The 17,386-nt window shown below is 43.1% G+C and overlaps 1 protein-coding gene across 4 annotated transcripts in view; it reads left to right on the top strand.

The window, feature by feature from the left end:
• Kcnk2 (potassium two pore domain channel subfamily K member 2) overlaps positions 1-17,386 on the top strand; it is a 193,671-nt gene that overhangs the window by 151,972 nt on the left and 24,313 nt on the right. For all 4 annotated transcript variants that reach the window (XM_028759934.1, XM_028759942.1, XM_028759917.1 and 1 more), the window contains exon 6: positions 4,373-4,512. In XM_028759934.1, the coding sequence (XP_028615767.1) occupies positions 4,373-4,512 (140 nt within the window). The remainder of the gene's footprint in view (positions 1-4,372; positions 4,513-17,386) is intronic.

The following is a 17,386-nucleotide window of genomic DNA, read 5'->3' as shown; positions in this document are numbered from 1 at the left end:
ATCCTTTATGGAGAACACTTCCTCAACACCAGGCTGCAGGACTGCTGGGTGGTATAAGGTGCAGGGTGATGACAGTTAGGAGCTGAGCATATGGGTGAACAACTCCATCCATTGGAGGGAGCCACGCTTCAGGGCAACACAAGGCTGGGTTTGCCTGTGAGCTCTCTGGCTCCTGTCCGTTGGTGACTTGCTATAGTTCATTTTCCATACCCTTACATCTCTATTTAAAGTCATTAGGATTTCAGAAAAGCTTCAGGGACCTAGCACTCTCTCTGAGTTCTGGGCAGATTGAACTGGATGGCACTTGAATCATCAACTCTATTTCTGAGAAAGCAGATGGAGTTAAAGCTTAAATTATACCTAAGGCCCTGTTGATGTCCTGGGCCAAATATAGGGGTGTCAACTCCCTCAGCATCTACCTGCAGAGCATTTGGGCAGGATGGCTTCCCTGGAACCAGCTGCAGTCCTTTAGGGTGAGGGACTGCTAGTCATGGAGGCTAATCTATAAGGCTAAGTTCTCATTCATCCTCTCCCCCCATAGGATTTTTGGATGTTCTGTAAATGAGTTGAAATGAGCATATTGACTGAGCGTTGTAGGGCATCCAGAGTTAGAAAGGCCCTTCCGTGCTTCCATAGGCTATTCTTCACCCTCCACCTGCCGTGACTCTCAGGGAGCAGACAGGAAGGTTCTCTCAGCGATTGATATAGGCGAGGTTCCCAGCCACTGTGCTTAGGGAACCCACTTTATGGGGGGGGGGGGAATCACTTGCTAGCACTGTGAACAGCTTGAACCTTCCCGAGCTATATTTTTAGTAGTTTAATCTGCTAGATTGGATCAAGCTCTGGCTGAGTTACTCTTGCAAATGTCAAGGAGGGGGGGGGGAGGGGGAGAAGGAGGAGGAGGAAGAGGAAAAGGAGGAGGAAGAGGGAGAGGAAAAGGAAGCCATCACACATCCCAGTACAGACTCAGAAAGCTTAGGCTATTTGGAAAAGCTGAGGAGGTTCCCGAAGCTGTCTGCTTCCCCCCTTTTTGGTATTTTTATTGCTATCTGTATGTTCTCTCATAATGAGCCAGGAAACTCCTAAGTGGCAAGAGCTTATGTGCACAGGAGGGGAAGGGAGGGTGTAGCATCCTGCAGCCTACGACATGGACAGTGAGAAGAGGAAAAGAAACGGTGGACATGGCAGTAGAAAAGGTGTGGGCTTTCTGTCTAGGACAGAGAAATCACACTGCGTTCCTTGGTCCTTCATGGTTTTCAGATGGCCTCTCCCTGTGTCCTCTAGGCTGCTGAGGCCCACAGTCCTCCTGTCTCAGCATCCCATGTGCTTGATTCAGGTGCAAGCTGCCACTCCCTACTACCTCACTTAATTAATAAGAGACAGCTGGACATGGTTCTAAACAATAGGGAGAAAATTAGTACTCCTGACAGTCAAGGATTTAAAAAAAAGCATTTCTCGTGGTTCAAAGCACTTGCTGTTATTGAAAAGGACTGAGTTTGGATTTCAGCAGCTACATCAGCTCACAACTGCTGTTAAACTCATCTATAGGGTACTAGACATCCCCTTCTGGCCTGAGCAGGCACCTGCATACCTGTACACATGTACACACACGCACACACACACACACATGTGTGTGTGTGTGCCTACAACACATGCATACAGTAACAAATAAAAAAGATTAAAATCGCTTCTTCATTTTAAAATCTCCCATTTAAATCAAGTTATCTTAACATTACAGATACACTAACTTGAGGGAAGGGTTTTTTGTTGTTGTTGTTGTTGTTGGGTTTTTTTGCATCCTGTGAGCTGATTAATGTGCAAATCGTCTCACAAGTCTTAAGTTTGGGAAAGTAAATAGGGTGAATACTTGTCCGACAATGACTTCTTGGTGTCTTTCTTCTTAGATCACCCAACTGCCAGTAGTTCATTTTAAGAGTGGTAATTAAGAACGTGGAAGAAACTTTTTTTCCATGGCTTCTAATCACTAAAACTTCTGGGTTAAACATTTTACCCAAATATAGGCCTTTTGGTGATTAGGCTGGCTTACCCCCCTTCCAACTGTAAAATCTTGCTTATGAGAAATGCCTAAAATGTCATCTTTGTCATGTAGGCTGTGCTAAAATCAGTGAGTCTCAGAGCTTGTATGTTAGGTAGGCCTTAACCGTTTGGATGAAGTAGGGGTTTTTTGTTTGTTTGTTTGTTTGTTTTTCCTGTTTCTTTTTCTTTCTGGTGTGAAAGAGAAAGTACAGGTAAGGAAGTCTTTTGACTTCACTGAAATGGAAGCACTGGACAAATGGAATTTGCCGGTGGACCTCCCTTAGAAGACATCGTACTGTGTACTCTAGGCTGTCCTCAGGCTATGTGTCCACTCACAATGCTTACCTGCTAGAGCCCTCCTCTCCTGACTTATCTTGTTCCTTTAATATTCAGAAACCTTTATGGGTCCTCCAGAGTCTGATTTGCTTAGGGGAACGCCCCGTTAGTATTTTATGTTTGAGTGTAGTGTGCACTTGCTCTATCCTAGCGATGGGTTGAAGTTTTGCATAGCCCCAGTGTCTACAGTTGGTTCTATGATACTTGCCCCCTGCTCCGACCCACAATGCATTAGGTCTGCATGTAAGACATCATTGAGGTGAAGCCACATGGTGGTCTCTAACCATCCTTAGCCTGTCAAGTCCTAACTTAAAGCATCTCTGCTGGTTTTAGTCAACGTCCTTTCATCATCTTCCAAGTAAGGGACTGTGACCATCAGAAACAGTCCTGTCATCGTTGTCCCATCTGTCCCTGCTCCACTCTTTCATGTCTTTCTCTCTCATGCCTGCCCTCATTCAACACAGCAATTTCTTAGCCGCTCCCAAATCAGAGCGTCTCCCGGTGCCTCCCTTACTCTTTCCCCTCAGCCACTATGATCCTTTTGATCATACAGTCAACCATGACCACAAGCCATCACCCCTATAAATATAACCCAGTTCCTGTGGAGTTAGGATCCAGTCTTTATGATCCTACATAGCCTATTCCTCCTAGGCTCCTCACGTGGCCCTGACCACTCCCTGGTCGGCATCCGTAAGCTTCCCAATCTCCAAAGAGAGTGTGTCATCTCACAGTGTCTTGATACACATCACTTAAAAGTTCCCTCTGCCTTCTTGCTTTCTCCCTTCTTCTGTGTTCTTCCACAGAATTGTATAGTACCTTGTCTTGCTATTGCACACTCTCAGCTGTAGCGACTCTCTCTATGAGGCTTTCTTCCTGTTCAAATTGTACGTGTGTTCAGTGTATGTGTGTGCATTCGCGCACGCTCGTGTGTATGTGTATGCAAGCAGAAGTTGGGGGATAAACTCAGGTGTCAGGTCTCACTTTCCACCTTTCCTTGAGACAGAGTCTTTTGTTCCCTGCTGTACACTATAGGCTAGCTGGCCCAGGAGCACCTGAGTTTTCTTGTCTCCATGACCCATCTCTGGGTGGGAACTTTGTATTTACATAGGTGAGATGCACATCTAGCTTTGAGATGGGTTCTGATCTGAACTCAGTGACAAGCATTCTATACACCAAAGCATCTCTCCAGTCTGAGTGTGAGGATTTCTTAGATTAAAGTTGGGTTCCTTAAGATATGGCCTTGACTACTTATTTGGGTAAATAAGTTAGGATTTCAGTATTTGCCAGTTTATAACTACCTCTGTTAGTGTGCGCTGAATGGGAGGGCATGTGGAAATGCACACAGCAGGTTCCCACAGTTCAGTGACATCAGCACACAGATTTCATTTTTTTAAAAAAAAGTGTTCCGTTACTTATTCTTTCTGAAGACGTGGGGCTTAAACTGATGACACCATGGAACTTCCTCAGAGACGATGATGGTGGCGGCATTGCCTGTAAAGACTATCCGTTCTCTGCTGACCCACCGCTGCTCTGCCTCAAGCTTGGTACCAGACCATCCTACTTAGAACCTGAAAATAATAGTCATGTCCACAGTCACCCACTTCCTGTTCAGTTTGGCCCAGGTGGATCAGCATGGGATGAGATACACAGTCCTCTACAAGGAATGGAAGTGTGCTCTCAGATTCATATGTTGTTAGTGGGGATGGAGCAGTTGAGTCCTGAGGGACAAAAGGTCATAAATGACAAAAGAAACAGGAAGCCCAGACAGCCCTCACGATCTGGAAAGGCAAGGAAGTGTCCTTCAGAAGCAACTCTTGAACTTGTCCTTGGAAACCTGAGAATTCTGTAAGAGAAAGTGAGAAATTCAGTGTGAAGGAAGAGCCTGGGTCTGAGGGGTGGCTAAGAGATTTCTGCCCTTGAGCCACAGCTCATCAGTGAGTGTGTTGTAGATCTCAGTTATTGACTCTTGGGACTGCGATTAATACCTTTCCTCTCGCAGGTGGGTCGGACATTGAATATCTGGACTTCTACAAGCCTGTGGTGTGGTTCTGGATCCTCGTTGGGCTGGCCTACTTTGCGGCTGTTCTGAGCATGATTGGAGACTGGCTACGGGTGATATCTAAGAAGACAAAGGAAGAGGTGAGGGTGAAGGTGCACGGAACAGCATCCAGTAAAGGATTGGCTTGATGTTCTTTTAAAAAAATTTTTTTAGAAGCTTAAACTCGTAATATTCATGCTAGCGTACAATGAAGTTATAAAAGTACTAGAGTTATAAATGGCAGTCTTTGTTGAATGGCACAAAGTGAGGTCTGTCCCACAACAGAAAGAAAGGGAAACACTTGAGGCCAGACTATGCCTCAGTGGTGGATCACTTGTCCAGCATACTTAAAGCCCAAAGTTCAGTGCACAGCAATGGGGGGAAATGTATCAGCACTTCACAGAATGAATAATGAATGCTTTCAAGTGTCTATAGACATAGTTCTCTACAATTATTTTTTAATACATTTCTAGAGATGGAATTGTTGATAAATTAAACTCAGGTTCAACTTTTTGAAGAATTGCCTGTTACACGATTGAAGTTCTTATGAGCAGCGCATGAGAACAGTAGTGAGACAGAGCCTATCAGACATTGGAATAATGAATGTTTTAAATTATAGCGATTTATTTTACTTTGTCTATATAAATGCACATGTTCACACCTGAACCTACACATCTGCATTGGAAGGCTGTGTGCTGTGGCTCGTTGCTTCAGAACCTCCAAGTGTTCAGAATTTTACATATTTCATACAAAAAACGTATAGTAATGATCTTGAGAATTTTGAAACATGAAATTTTGGGAATTTTAAAATGGAAGTGTTGATACTGAAATTTTATTCCTTGGATATTCAATTTAGCTTTTGTATTTGTACCATTGGTTGGAGAGTGACAGCAGTGTGTGTTTCTGTGTGTGTGTGTGTTTGGATTTGTCAGCTTTGCTAGTTGTGTAGGGGAGTCACATGTCTGTCTGGTCTGCACCATGGTACTAGTTATCCTGTCTGTTTCCTTACCTTCTGTTCAAATCTTTGCTTGCTATAAACATACCTTCTTTAAACATCTATTCAAAAAGAAAGGGAATAAGAAATAGTGAATTTGATTTCTTCTTACAAATTTAGTCTTTATTGTTTTTGAAGCATGTCAAGTCATATATTTGTTGTTGTTGTTCTTCTTCTTCTTCTTCTTAAATATTTACTTATTTTATGTATATGAGTACAGCTGTATCTGTCTTCAGACATATCAGAAGAGGGCATTGGAACCCATTACAGAAGACTGTGAGCCACCATGTGGTTGCTGGGAATTGAACTCAGTACCTCTAGAACAGCAGTCTAACCACTCTTAACCGCTAAGCCATCTCTCCAGCCCCAAGTCATAAAGTTTTTATTGACATCTGAGGCGCTGATGGTAACAAGCAAGAGTATGCGTTACCCCACGCCACACCCCATGGTTACCATCTTGGCCAGTTGGATTTCATGTATTTAGTCTAGGTATGTTCGTCTGTGTCTCAGTTATACTACAAGCCAAAATCTTTTTACTGTGATAAAAATCAGCAAGACAGGATGGCCAATATGTTAAATCGGGTCAGAGTCCTCCTTTCAGTGGGACCTGAATGGATGTCTTGGGTGTGTGGTGTGTGGAGTGGGGACTGAGGAGAAGGGAGATGTCTATTCTAACTTCATGCATACTTCTCTGAATCTTGAAATTCTCAGGGATAAGAAGCTATAGTAACGAAATGTTTTGCATAACAGTTAAAAAGAAAATAACTCAGCTGTTCATCTGAAAGTACTTTCAACTTTATCAAAATGCTGGCACACGTGTGTACATTCATGTACATTCATTTCTTGAAGCTTGAACTTTGACAGTTAGGAAAATATTACAGTGTGACAGGCATACATTGCTGTTACTTACATACATGTATAAATTAATACTACAGTGGTCACGGACATAAGGTTTACATGCCGCTAGGGCATAATGTAGGAAGAGAGGATTTTACACCTTTCTATAATCGTGAAATTGATGTAGGGTATGTGTTTAAGTTTGAATATTTTGTCCTGGAGTTTTGCAGTGGGACAGGCTGACAGGCACCAGGTTGCTTCTCAAGGTTAATGGCACTGCAGCTATGGTTGTGTTGGGGACTTTTAGAACAAAGTACAGTAAGAACTCTATTTTCTTACTGCTCTGAAAGCTGTTAACTCTTAAGAAGATGCTGGCAGACTGGCCAGTGGTGACGCCTATTCCCCTGGCTTGCATGTCTTCTCTTCTCTTTTTTATTGTTTCTTCTATTGTTTCTTCACTGGCCTTCTCTGTGTCCACTCATAGAGAGAGAGAGAGAGAGAGAGAGAGAGAGAGAGAGAGAGAGAGAGAGAGCGAGAGAGAGAGAGCACATCATCTCTTTTTTCTCTTGTAAGAACACCAATGTTACTAGATTTGGACATCAGTCCTTTCTCTTTTTTACCCCTTTAATCGGTTTTGAAAACCCCATCTCCAGATACAGTTACCTTGAGGGTTTTGGCTTCTGTGTAGGAATTTATGGAGGATAGAGCAGAGGCTGTAACATTGTCTCTTCAAATAAATTTATGTTTTTACTAAATGGGTTATGTGTGGACAGTTAGGTCACTTGCCCATTGATGAAGGATTTCTGTGGCTCTCAGGTAAATGTAAGAGTGTGTTTTCATGCTAATTCACCATGGAAAAGGTTAAAGGAGGAAGCTATTTTTTCCCCTTACCACAGACCTTTGGACTGCTACCCAGTGTTCTGAGTGGCGTGTGCTTTCTGGAAACAGCATCTGTAGAGGGTTACTGGCTGTGGCCAGAGACAGTGTAAGCCATAGCATATCAAGTTAAACCCATGGAAAGTGAATTTTAGCCTGAGCAAATGCACATTTTCTGATTCCTGATGTCATCTGAGGAAATGCAGAAAAGGGTCACAAATTTCAACAGAGAAAGTGGGGGAGGGGAAGAAGGCACTGTATAACTAGTTTGGGTACTAGGAACCATGTATTTAATAAGTTAAGTGTTGCTGAAGTAAGAAATAATAGATAATTTAAACCTTGAAATATCTCTATGAGGATATGACCACAGCAAAGCCAAAGTGTGGACTCAGACTCCCAAGGAATAATCCTGGGACTCACACATCGCTCAACTAGAATGAGCAGATTGTTTCCAACAAATCCCAGCAGTATATTGATATTTTGAAATACGGCTAAGCCATATTGGTAAACTATGAACATATATAGATAACTATATGAAGGTTTATGTCATTTAAAATGTTAAACCATATGCTGTTCCCACCAGAGAGTCATTTTCATGGAATTAAGATGTTTGGAAGTAAAGAAAACTGTTGTTTTGCCACAGCATGCTTCACGATGTGAGCGTGTTGGGATAGGGATCCGTCTGACGCACTTAAGGAGGAAGCAACTGGTCAGAAGAGTGTGACAGAGATCCAGAAGTAACGCACATAACTCTAGTCGCTCTGCATTTCTCAAGGAAGGCCGTAACAAGCTCAAACACATTTCCTAGAGACATATGGATTTCTGAAAAGTGTTTGCCTTTTTGTTACTTTTTAAAGCTCCAGTAAGCAGCAGATAGCGTTTAACAGAAAGCATCAATAGGACTAATTATTTGCCCTATTATCTCACGTACCCTCTTCTCTGAGGCGAACATGCTTCCATTTACGAAATGGAGATTATTCTTACTGCAGGGTCTGATATAATAGTACTGATACCCTTGGCAGGTATAATAACAATAAATCTGCTCACAACACTCAGAAAATAAAATCAGTCCTTGCTTAGGAACCAAGTAGGGAAGAGTGAGTCGTGACCTAGACATTGCTTAATTACTTACTGTTTACATCTGGAAGCTGTGGCTTACGTATACACCCTGGTTGCAGTCCCTGTGAGGTAGGTAGCATCTGTGTCCCCACATGGAATGGCAGCCCTGTCAGGTCTTGCAGAAGAGAGCTACGATGAATGGCTTAGCAACAGTTTGTTCAAATACTGTTTCGCTTGTCTCTAAAACCACTGCGTGGATTTGAGACTCCCACTTTGAGTTGATTTTCTGTTATTTAAGAAAATAACCAGCTTCTGGGAGCCGTAGTGGTCTTGGCCCCTGGAAGACTTGGCCTCAGGATCATAAGGTATCCCTGGACTGTGTATGTGTGACGGGGATTGGAGTGATGTTTCTTCCTCTGGACACATAGTAGCACCATTGACCTCTGCAGTATGCTCAGGGTGGCAGGGACCCTTTCAGTGAAATAACTTAGGTGCTCTTTGTGGGGTCCAAAAATAGACAACTAAAGAAGATATCTGGCTTGAAACACGGGAGTTTTGCAAACCAGGAGCTTATTGGCATCCCCTATGCAAGAAGTGATTTGTAACAAACGAGGCTTTACTATTCCGTTTTACAACAGCTCTCACTGTGTCCTAAAAGCCCTGGAGACACTGAGGGATTTTAGGGAAGTAGATTGAATGACTTTGATGAGAGTGAAGAAGGAGGGTCTGAAGAGGCAGATGAGAGAGCTCCGCTGGGAGGAACTGGTCCAGGGGACATGGATTGAAGAGTCTCTGGTAATAGTGAGATAGAGAGCAAAGAATTTATTCCGAAGAATACTTGGTATCTGTGGCTAGAAGGAATAGACTTTGGTTACCTCTTAGTTTGAATGCTGGAAAAAAAAACCAAACAAATACAAACAAAATAGAAGACACTGCTCATGATTCTAACTTCATCAGGTGTTCCTACCACAGAAAGGAGCCCGGGAAATTAAAAAATAATGAACAGATAAAAAGGTTAGGATAGTTTAATTTTGACTTATATTGATTGACATATAACTTTATATTTGGATGATTAAGTGTAAAAAGGCAAATCTGCCTGCCTAGATATGTGGGGAGGGGGAATGCTGGCTGGGAAGATAGTTTGGGGATCATAACGGTACCCCTAACAATGGAAGTTGTGAGTATAGATAAATGTCTTCGTTAGTATTTGTACAGTTGAGTCAACCACAGAGATGAAATGAACCCCAGGGCCAAATCGTCACTGAAATGCTGACGCTGAAGGTGGACACTCAGCTAGCTAAATTAATCCAATTTAATCTAAAAAAAAATCTAATGGTGGCAGATTCTGTTGAAGAGGCCAGGGAGTGAGGTTTTGGAGGATGTTAAAATAAAGGAGTGCATTGGCTAAAGATGGTGGAGAAGGAAATGGTCTCAGGAAAAGCTAATATCATGGAAAGGTTAGGAAAGTAGCTCATGTCCCTCTGGGGCCGCTGCCACTTGGGTGCCACCGCTGTGGAAACATCATTCCATGGGGTTTTCAGAGCACAGAGGGTGTCTTAGTTTGGGTTTCTATTGCTCTGAAGAGACACCATGACCACGACAACTCTTATAACGGAAAACATTTAATCAGGGCTGGCTTATAGTTTCAGAGCTTAGTCCATTGTTGTCATGGTGGGAAGCATGGTGGCACACAGCCGGATGTGGTGCAGGAAAGGTAGCTGAGAGTTCTACGTCTGGATCCACAGGCATTGGGAAGACAGTCTCAAGCTTCTGAAACCTTGAAGCTCCTGCTCCTCACCCCCCTCCTGTCCTGTCGCCCAGTGATATACTTTCTCCAACAAGACCACACCTACTCCAACAAGACCACACCCACTTCAAGGCCACGCCCACTCCAAGAAAGCCACACCTGCTCCAACAAGGCCACACCCCCTATTGCTGCTACTCCCTATGGGCCTATGGGGGCCGTTTGTATTTAAACCACCACAGTACACGTATCCTAACATCGATCCTCTAGGCTCCTCACACAGTATCACTGACATAGGTGTTTGCTTTTTATTTTGCTTTTCTTTTCATCTCTGCATGCCTCCCTCTTTCCCCCTCTCCCTCCTTTTCTGCTCCATGGTTTCCTTGTCTCATTTCCATCTTCAGGTTGTGTCTTTGATGTTGTAGTGTTTTGCTCTGATTTCCAATGTGTTACAGGGGAATGACGACATAGGTTAGCATAATTTTTAAATCCTTTCGACATTTTCTACTATTGAGTCAAAGATGATTAACTGAAGTTAGACTACAGACATGCTATATCATGATCCTAAGACTAGTCACGTTTATACTTAGTATATGTATACATTAAGAATATTTCTCTGACCCTTATTGAAGTGCTATATGAATGAAGCTACGTCCATCAAGTATATTCTTAATTTTTTTAGAAGTTTTATTTTAAAGATAGGACTGAGACAGATGGTGCCATGATGCATTGCTATTACCCAGGCTTTCATATCCATGGTGACAGGGACCCCTCTCCTCATGCCACAAGGCAAAGATCTGAGTGCCGGGATGCCGTATACGTCTCTGAGGCAGGTACTGAGTGAATAAGGAGTTGAGAAGGAGAGTCAAGGGAAAAGATCAGAGGGACTGGGAATGCTCAGTGGATATGCTTGGTGCACAAGGATGAGGACCAGAGTTTGAATCCCCGGACCCACATAAATGTAGAGCAGACATGGCGGCCCTCTGTCATCCCAGTACTGTGGAGGCAGAGAACAGGGATCCTCAGAGTGACCAAGATGGCTAGCTAGACAGAGTCGGCAGAGGCTCAGCCTCCTTAGACACAGTGGATAATGATAGAGGAAGATATCTGGTGCCAGCTTCTGGCCTCCATACTCACACGCATGCATGTACACCTGCAAATGTGCATCCACAAATGTGTGAACATGCATATACACACTCTCGCGCACACACTGCATGCATACTCAACAAAAGTCAATTAATAAAAAATAAAAAGTGAATGCTAATAACATGAGACTGTGGTTAACCCCTGCAGGCAATAGTAACTGACAGGCAGCAGTGCATGTCTAATGTCTAAGTGACTTTTATTTATTTTTTTTTTACTACAAAAGAACTTAGTGTGATTCTTTAATAATTTGTGTGACTTCTGAAAAAGCATATGGGATTTGAAGCCCACAGAGCCGTGAGGTAAAAGTGGGAAGATCTATAACTCAGAGTCCCCATTTTCTTACAAAATGGAGGTGACAAGACTTCCTTAATGACTTAAAAAGCATGCTGTGAGTAGATTGAGTTGTAGCCAGATGCTTCCTTAAGGGTCTGCTCTATTTCCTCCTTGGTTCTGATGACAGTTGGGATCAAATTTTTATGGTACAGGAGAGTTGGCTCAAGATTACTTGCTGTTCCTGCAGAGGACCTGAGTTTGGCTTCTAGCACTCACATCAGGCAACTCACAATAGCTTCTAACTCTTCATCAGGGGATCCAACATCCTTCTCTGGCCTCCACTGGAAGCCTGCAACACACACATGCACACATACATTCCACATATGCACACATGTGTACACACACACACACACACTTTACAATTAAGGTCAAATCTTGAATTCTTTTCATGAAGTTCTATGGCTGCTCTCTATGTAGCACCACATACTGTTCTCTCCAATATCTTTCTCTGTGTTCTGAGGACCTGTGCTTACACACCAACAGTTTATGTAGCTGAAATGATACACAATTACAAAGTAGAAGATATACAAGAAAACACTGGTCCTATATATACTGACAGAATTTCATCATAAAATCAAAATCTAGACTATCTTAAGGGGGAAAAGCAGATAACATTTCAAGTATGTTAGATACTGTGTGAATATAATACTAGTTTTTACAATGTGTTCTTTAAGTCTACCCAATAAGTTATTTTCTGCATTATTTTCTTGGATTAAATCCACAGAGTTTTCTGGGTTGTGCTGTCTCAACAGAGGTAGAATCCATATGGATTCTTCCCTTTGCTAAATCAAGTGACAGTGTCTTAATTTCCATCTTAAATAAAAATATTCTAGATTAGTCTTTTCTTCTTGTTCTTTGAGATATCAGGTCAGACACTGTTGAGAAATGTCTTTTTCCCCTTTGGTTTCCACATTTCAGACTGCTGCCTGCCAATAGAAACCCAGAATGATTCTTCCTCTTGGATCCTTCGTAGCACAACAGGATGCTGATAGCTTCTGCCTTCAGACAGTTTATAAGTAATCTCATTTGCTTTAGAGATTACCTTGTAGAGATTTAGGGCGCCAGGATGACGTGATGTTGTTTAACCTGTTTAATTGTTTAGAAACCATCGTCTCTGAGGCTATTAACTTATGTTTCAATATGATTTCTGAACTCGGTCTTCAAATCCCAAAGTAGTGTGCTTTCTCATTTTGAGAGCTCAAACCAAGCACATCACACATACACACACACACCCACACACCCACACACACACACAACTTCATGAAGATATCTGATGTCTTCCTTAAGCCCTTTCCACCTTATTTGGGGGGACAGTGTCTCTCACTAATTCTGAAGCTCACTGACTTGGGCAGGCTAGCTGACCAACAAGTCCCATGAACCCCTCTGTCTCTCGCTCTCCAGTACAGGTTTTGGTCGGGCACCGCCACTCCCAGCTTCTTATGTGGGCACTGGGATCAAACTCAGGACATCCTGCTTGTGCAGCAAACATTTTACTCACTGATCCTTTATCCCAGATACCTTGAGGATTGTTTCCAAATGAATATCTGTGGTCATTTGAGGCCAAGAGTAGAAGGCAATCTGGAGTTTAGCTAAAGTTATATGTTCATCTTTTCTTAACCAAAGTGTGGTGGTCTGTCCAGTGCTCAGTGGGGGTGGTTTCCTAATTGTAGTGAGAAAGTTTAGCTCTTCCTAGGTCACATTTGATTTCATTTGATTTGATTTGATGAGGCCATTGATGATTGTGTGTGCGGGCATGATGAGGCCATTGATGATTGTGTGTGCGGGCATGTGTGTGCACCAGGAACATGTGCACACAATCTCATATCTCAGAGGAAAGAGACACCTGACCTTTCTCCTGTAAAAGTGGCAGGCATAGGTACCATTGTCAGTGAGGTGCTTTTAAGTGCTTTCCCTTCCAAGAGACACTTGAGGGTCACATCTCCTTCCCTTGTGGCTAGTGGGTAATAGACGTAGACCTGGTAGTGACTGGAGGCAGAACTGATGGAGCAAATTGGATGAATTAATTGGTCCTGTGGCCTCCTGGGGTCTCACCTGTCCTTGGTGCAGTCACTCTAGAGGGAGAGAGGCTGTGTCAGTCAGGTCCCCATGTGACCATTGGGAACAGAGTCTCTGCTGGGTGTCCAGAAAAAGCCAGAAATGAACCTTTGCTGCCTGAAGCCTCTGAGACTGAGGTGGGGATTGGGATGATCCCCCACCCACCATGATTGTTCTAGAAGACTTCTAATTGTTATTTCTCTAGCTCAAGAAACAAATTAGAATAGCATGATTTAGAATATTCAGAGTTCATATTGCCACACTCATACCTGTGTTTTGCCTTAGCTTCTAACCCTCTGGCACATTTAGGTGCAGTTGTCAATCTCCTTAGGGTTCACTGGTGAGAGTGACTGAGGCAGGAGGATTGCCTTGAATGAGTGTAAGCCAGTCAAGGCTATATAGTGAGTTCCAGGACAGCCTGGGCTACAGAGTAAGACCTTGTCAAAAAAAATAAAAAAGCCCACCGATGGTTTTGTTAAAATAGAAGTATCAAGATAAGAATTGAAGTAAAGTAGAGCCACTTGCTTGGGCTGTTCGGTTTGGTTGTGAGCACAGAACAGGGCTCTGTACCTGCCGCCTTGCATCTGCCGCTCCGGCTTTGCATTCTGGCCCAGATTCCTGGGTTCTTGAATCTGCTCTACTTGTAAATGTCCTCTGTACACTGAAGGCCTCACTTCTCACTGAAGGCCTCAGATTGCCTTTGGGAATCTGTGGTCATCAGATGGATCCTGAGGGCTCACGCTGTGCTTAGCATTTGACCAGGTCAGGAGAGGACCTAATAGAACATTGAAAGGTCGTAGCATTTGCCCTTAAGGAGAAAGTTACAGGAGTGGGGATGGAGATCTGTAAGATTTATCGATGAAGACCCCAGAGCAGACTCTGCATTAGGAATAAAAGATGCTGGTACTGGCGAGCTCACAGACCCGGGGGGGGGGCAGAATGATTAAGAGATGCTCGGCTGTGTTGAGAAGAATCCTCCCTTCCCTCTATGAAATACCATATATGATTACATCAGGTTTAAACATGAAGAACATTCTCCACGAGATTGTTTTAAATTTATTCTTTCACAACTTCATCACAAATACGTTCTATATAATGCCTTCTTTTTCCCCAGAAAGTCCCCTCCTAGTTTCACGTCTCCTTTGCTTGTGGCTTGCTGAATTTAATTGTGTTGTCTGCTTGAGTTTGCGGGGAATTTCGTTTTCTGAGCAAGGCAACTTGTCTCTCGATACACCACTGAGGTATAGAGGTTTCTTCTCTTAGCAGCCATCAACTGCTTATGGCTCTCATGGGTGGGTGGGGAAAGGAGCTTATGGGCCCCTCCCTGCTCTTGATGGGATGTTGATAGGCCCAGTCTTACATACACCATGTGGACACCCACTGCTGCTGTGAGTTTATGAGCAGAAGACCCATATCATGCGTGGAAGACATCATTTCGCAGTATCTCTCTCCATCCTTGCCTCTTAGAGTCTTTTCACCAACTCTCCCATGATGCTCTCTGAGCCTCTGAGTGGGTAATTGAGACATTTAGAGTGAGTACCTAACAGTCACTTATTTCCAGAACTTTCACCAGTTAGAAATCTATGCATTAACATCTACTGATTTCATGCCAAAAGCTCTGACCAAGGCTGAGGTTAGTACTACTCTGTGTTATAAACATAAATATTTAGAAGGCAGTTTCACACAATGTCAGTATAGCAAAACAGTAGTAGCAGGGGTTCTCTAGAGCCTATGATCTCCCCAGCCACGGATCCTTGACCAAATTTACAGTACCAAATACGAATTCCTCTTGAGTCCTCAAATCCAAGCAGACAGTGGTTGGTTACTACCATAACAACCATGTCACTATGTTCTGAGCATGGTTTGCCTGACAGATTGCTATTGTAGTATGCAGGTCTCACAGTTGCGCTTAAGACGGCTAATGATTTTTTTATTCCCCAATAATCTGCACAAAAAGGTCTGGTACTGTGATCTAGCAAGAAGGAAGAAAATGTCAGCTAAGCACCAGCTTGATTCTATAATCATAATTGTCCTATAATTAAAGTGTATGACATCCTTAGCAATAGGATCTCATCCTGCAGTTCAGGTGGGCAGCCAGGAACAAGGGCAATAGCCTATATTGCTCTGGGGGTTCTGGAGTCTCCCTGATTATATTAGTTACCTTTCTGTTGCTGTCCTAAAAATGTCACAATCAGAAAGCAACTTAGGCAAGAAAGGGTTTACTTCAGCTCACAGTTCCAGAAGGATCGAGGTCATAATGGCAGAGACAGTCCGGAGTCAGGAACTTGACAGTCAAGCAGTAGTGAGACTCACAGCTCACCCACACCTAGGAACAAAACAGGAAGTGGAGCCAAGCTATAAAACCTCAACCCTCAACCCCACTGGCATGCTTCATCCAGCAAGGCTTTCCTTGACTTCTAAATGGTGTTTGACCTTCTGAAACAGCAGCACCGTACATGACAGACCACATGGGATGTTTCTCACCCATGCTACGACATTGGCCAACAATTCATAAGGAGGTGTCCTACACCTGGCATTGGGATTTTTGTTTGATGACCTATGGCTTCTGTGAGCAGCATTGTCCAGGTCAAACTCTTCAATTCTAACTCTTGCTTTAATTCTATTTTTAAAAAGCTTACAAAAATAGTAGGATTCCTTATGACATTTCCATATTTCCTTAGTTTTACTCAACATTCTTCCTTATCTCTTCATCTGCTGCATCTCCACTTACCCCTCTCTCCCATCCCCCATCCCCAGTATCCCTCCTTTTCCCCTGGTACCCTACCACTCCCCTCCCTACTCAAAGGCATCTTCCCTCTGCTCAGTGGCCCCTATCTAGCTTCCTGGAGTCTGCAGGTACCTTCAGCTAAACACAGAAATCTAAAAATTCTAGGCTGAGAGACAATGTATGAAGCAAGGACAGGTGATGTTTATCTTTTGGGGCCTGGGTTGCATCACTCAGTACTATCCAGATCCACCCATCTACCTGAAAATTCATAACTTCATTTTTCTTTATCCCTAAATAAAACCCCATCGTATGCTTGTTCTTCAGTTTCATTATCCATTTGTCCGTCGATGGACGTCTGGGCTGACTCCATTCCTAGCTATTGTGAAGACAGCAGCAGTGATTATAGTCAGGTACATATTGCTGCAGGAGTATTACCACATCCATAGGGTATTTGATCAAGAGTGGGTTGTATGGTAGTCCTATTTTTAGGTTTTAAATAAATGTCTACACTGACTTCAGAGGTGTATCAATTGACATACCTACAGTCAGTGGGGAATGATTCCCTTTTTCCCATGCTTGGCAGCCAGCATTAGCTGCCATTTGTTTTCTGGATTGCAGTCATCCTGCCTGGGTGAGATGGAAGCTTAAATGACCTTAGTTCATGGCTCCAGGAATATAATGTCTCAGATGTAAATATTATTTATAAATACTATGCTGTGTTTACTTAGTTTTTCCTACAGTTCATTTGTTTCTGACTAGACATGGCGTAATGAAGCAGTAGAGGGTTTGTTTGATAGTCTGTACCCTTTGCCTCTGAGCTGTCTGGAGTATGTTCCAGTTGTCACCACGTGTCACCCATGAATATCGTTGTAGTGTTGTGTGTACTGAAAGGCTCAGGTATGTTTATACCACGAAACAGTCACATGCCTGCAGGCAGCCTCCTAGAGGAACTGGTAGTTTGATGTGGTGCTTAGAATACAGGAATGAGAATCTGTGAACTCCATTCCCCTCTTCTGTTCTCTCTTTCTGGGAGTTTTTGTTTTCTGTTATGCAAATTCAGATGTATTTGCCAGAAAAGATAATGGTTTAGTGAAGGGGGAACTTAGGAGTAACTCAAGCATCCCAGAGCTCTATTTAAAGCCCTGAAGATGTCAGATTCAGACACAGGCAAATGCCCGTCAAATCCACCCACTCTAAGCAGTG

Source organism: Grammomys surdaster, unplaced genomic scaffold, assembly GCF_004785775.1.
Source record: "Grammomys surdaster isolate TR1022 unplaced genomic scaffold, NIH_TR_1.0 130, whole genome shotgun sequence".
In the NCBI taxonomy this organism is placed as follows: Eukaryota; Metazoa; Chordata; class Mammalia; order Rodentia; family Muridae; genus Grammomys; species Grammomys surdaster.
This window is presented reverse-complemented; position numbering and strand designations above follow the sequence as displayed.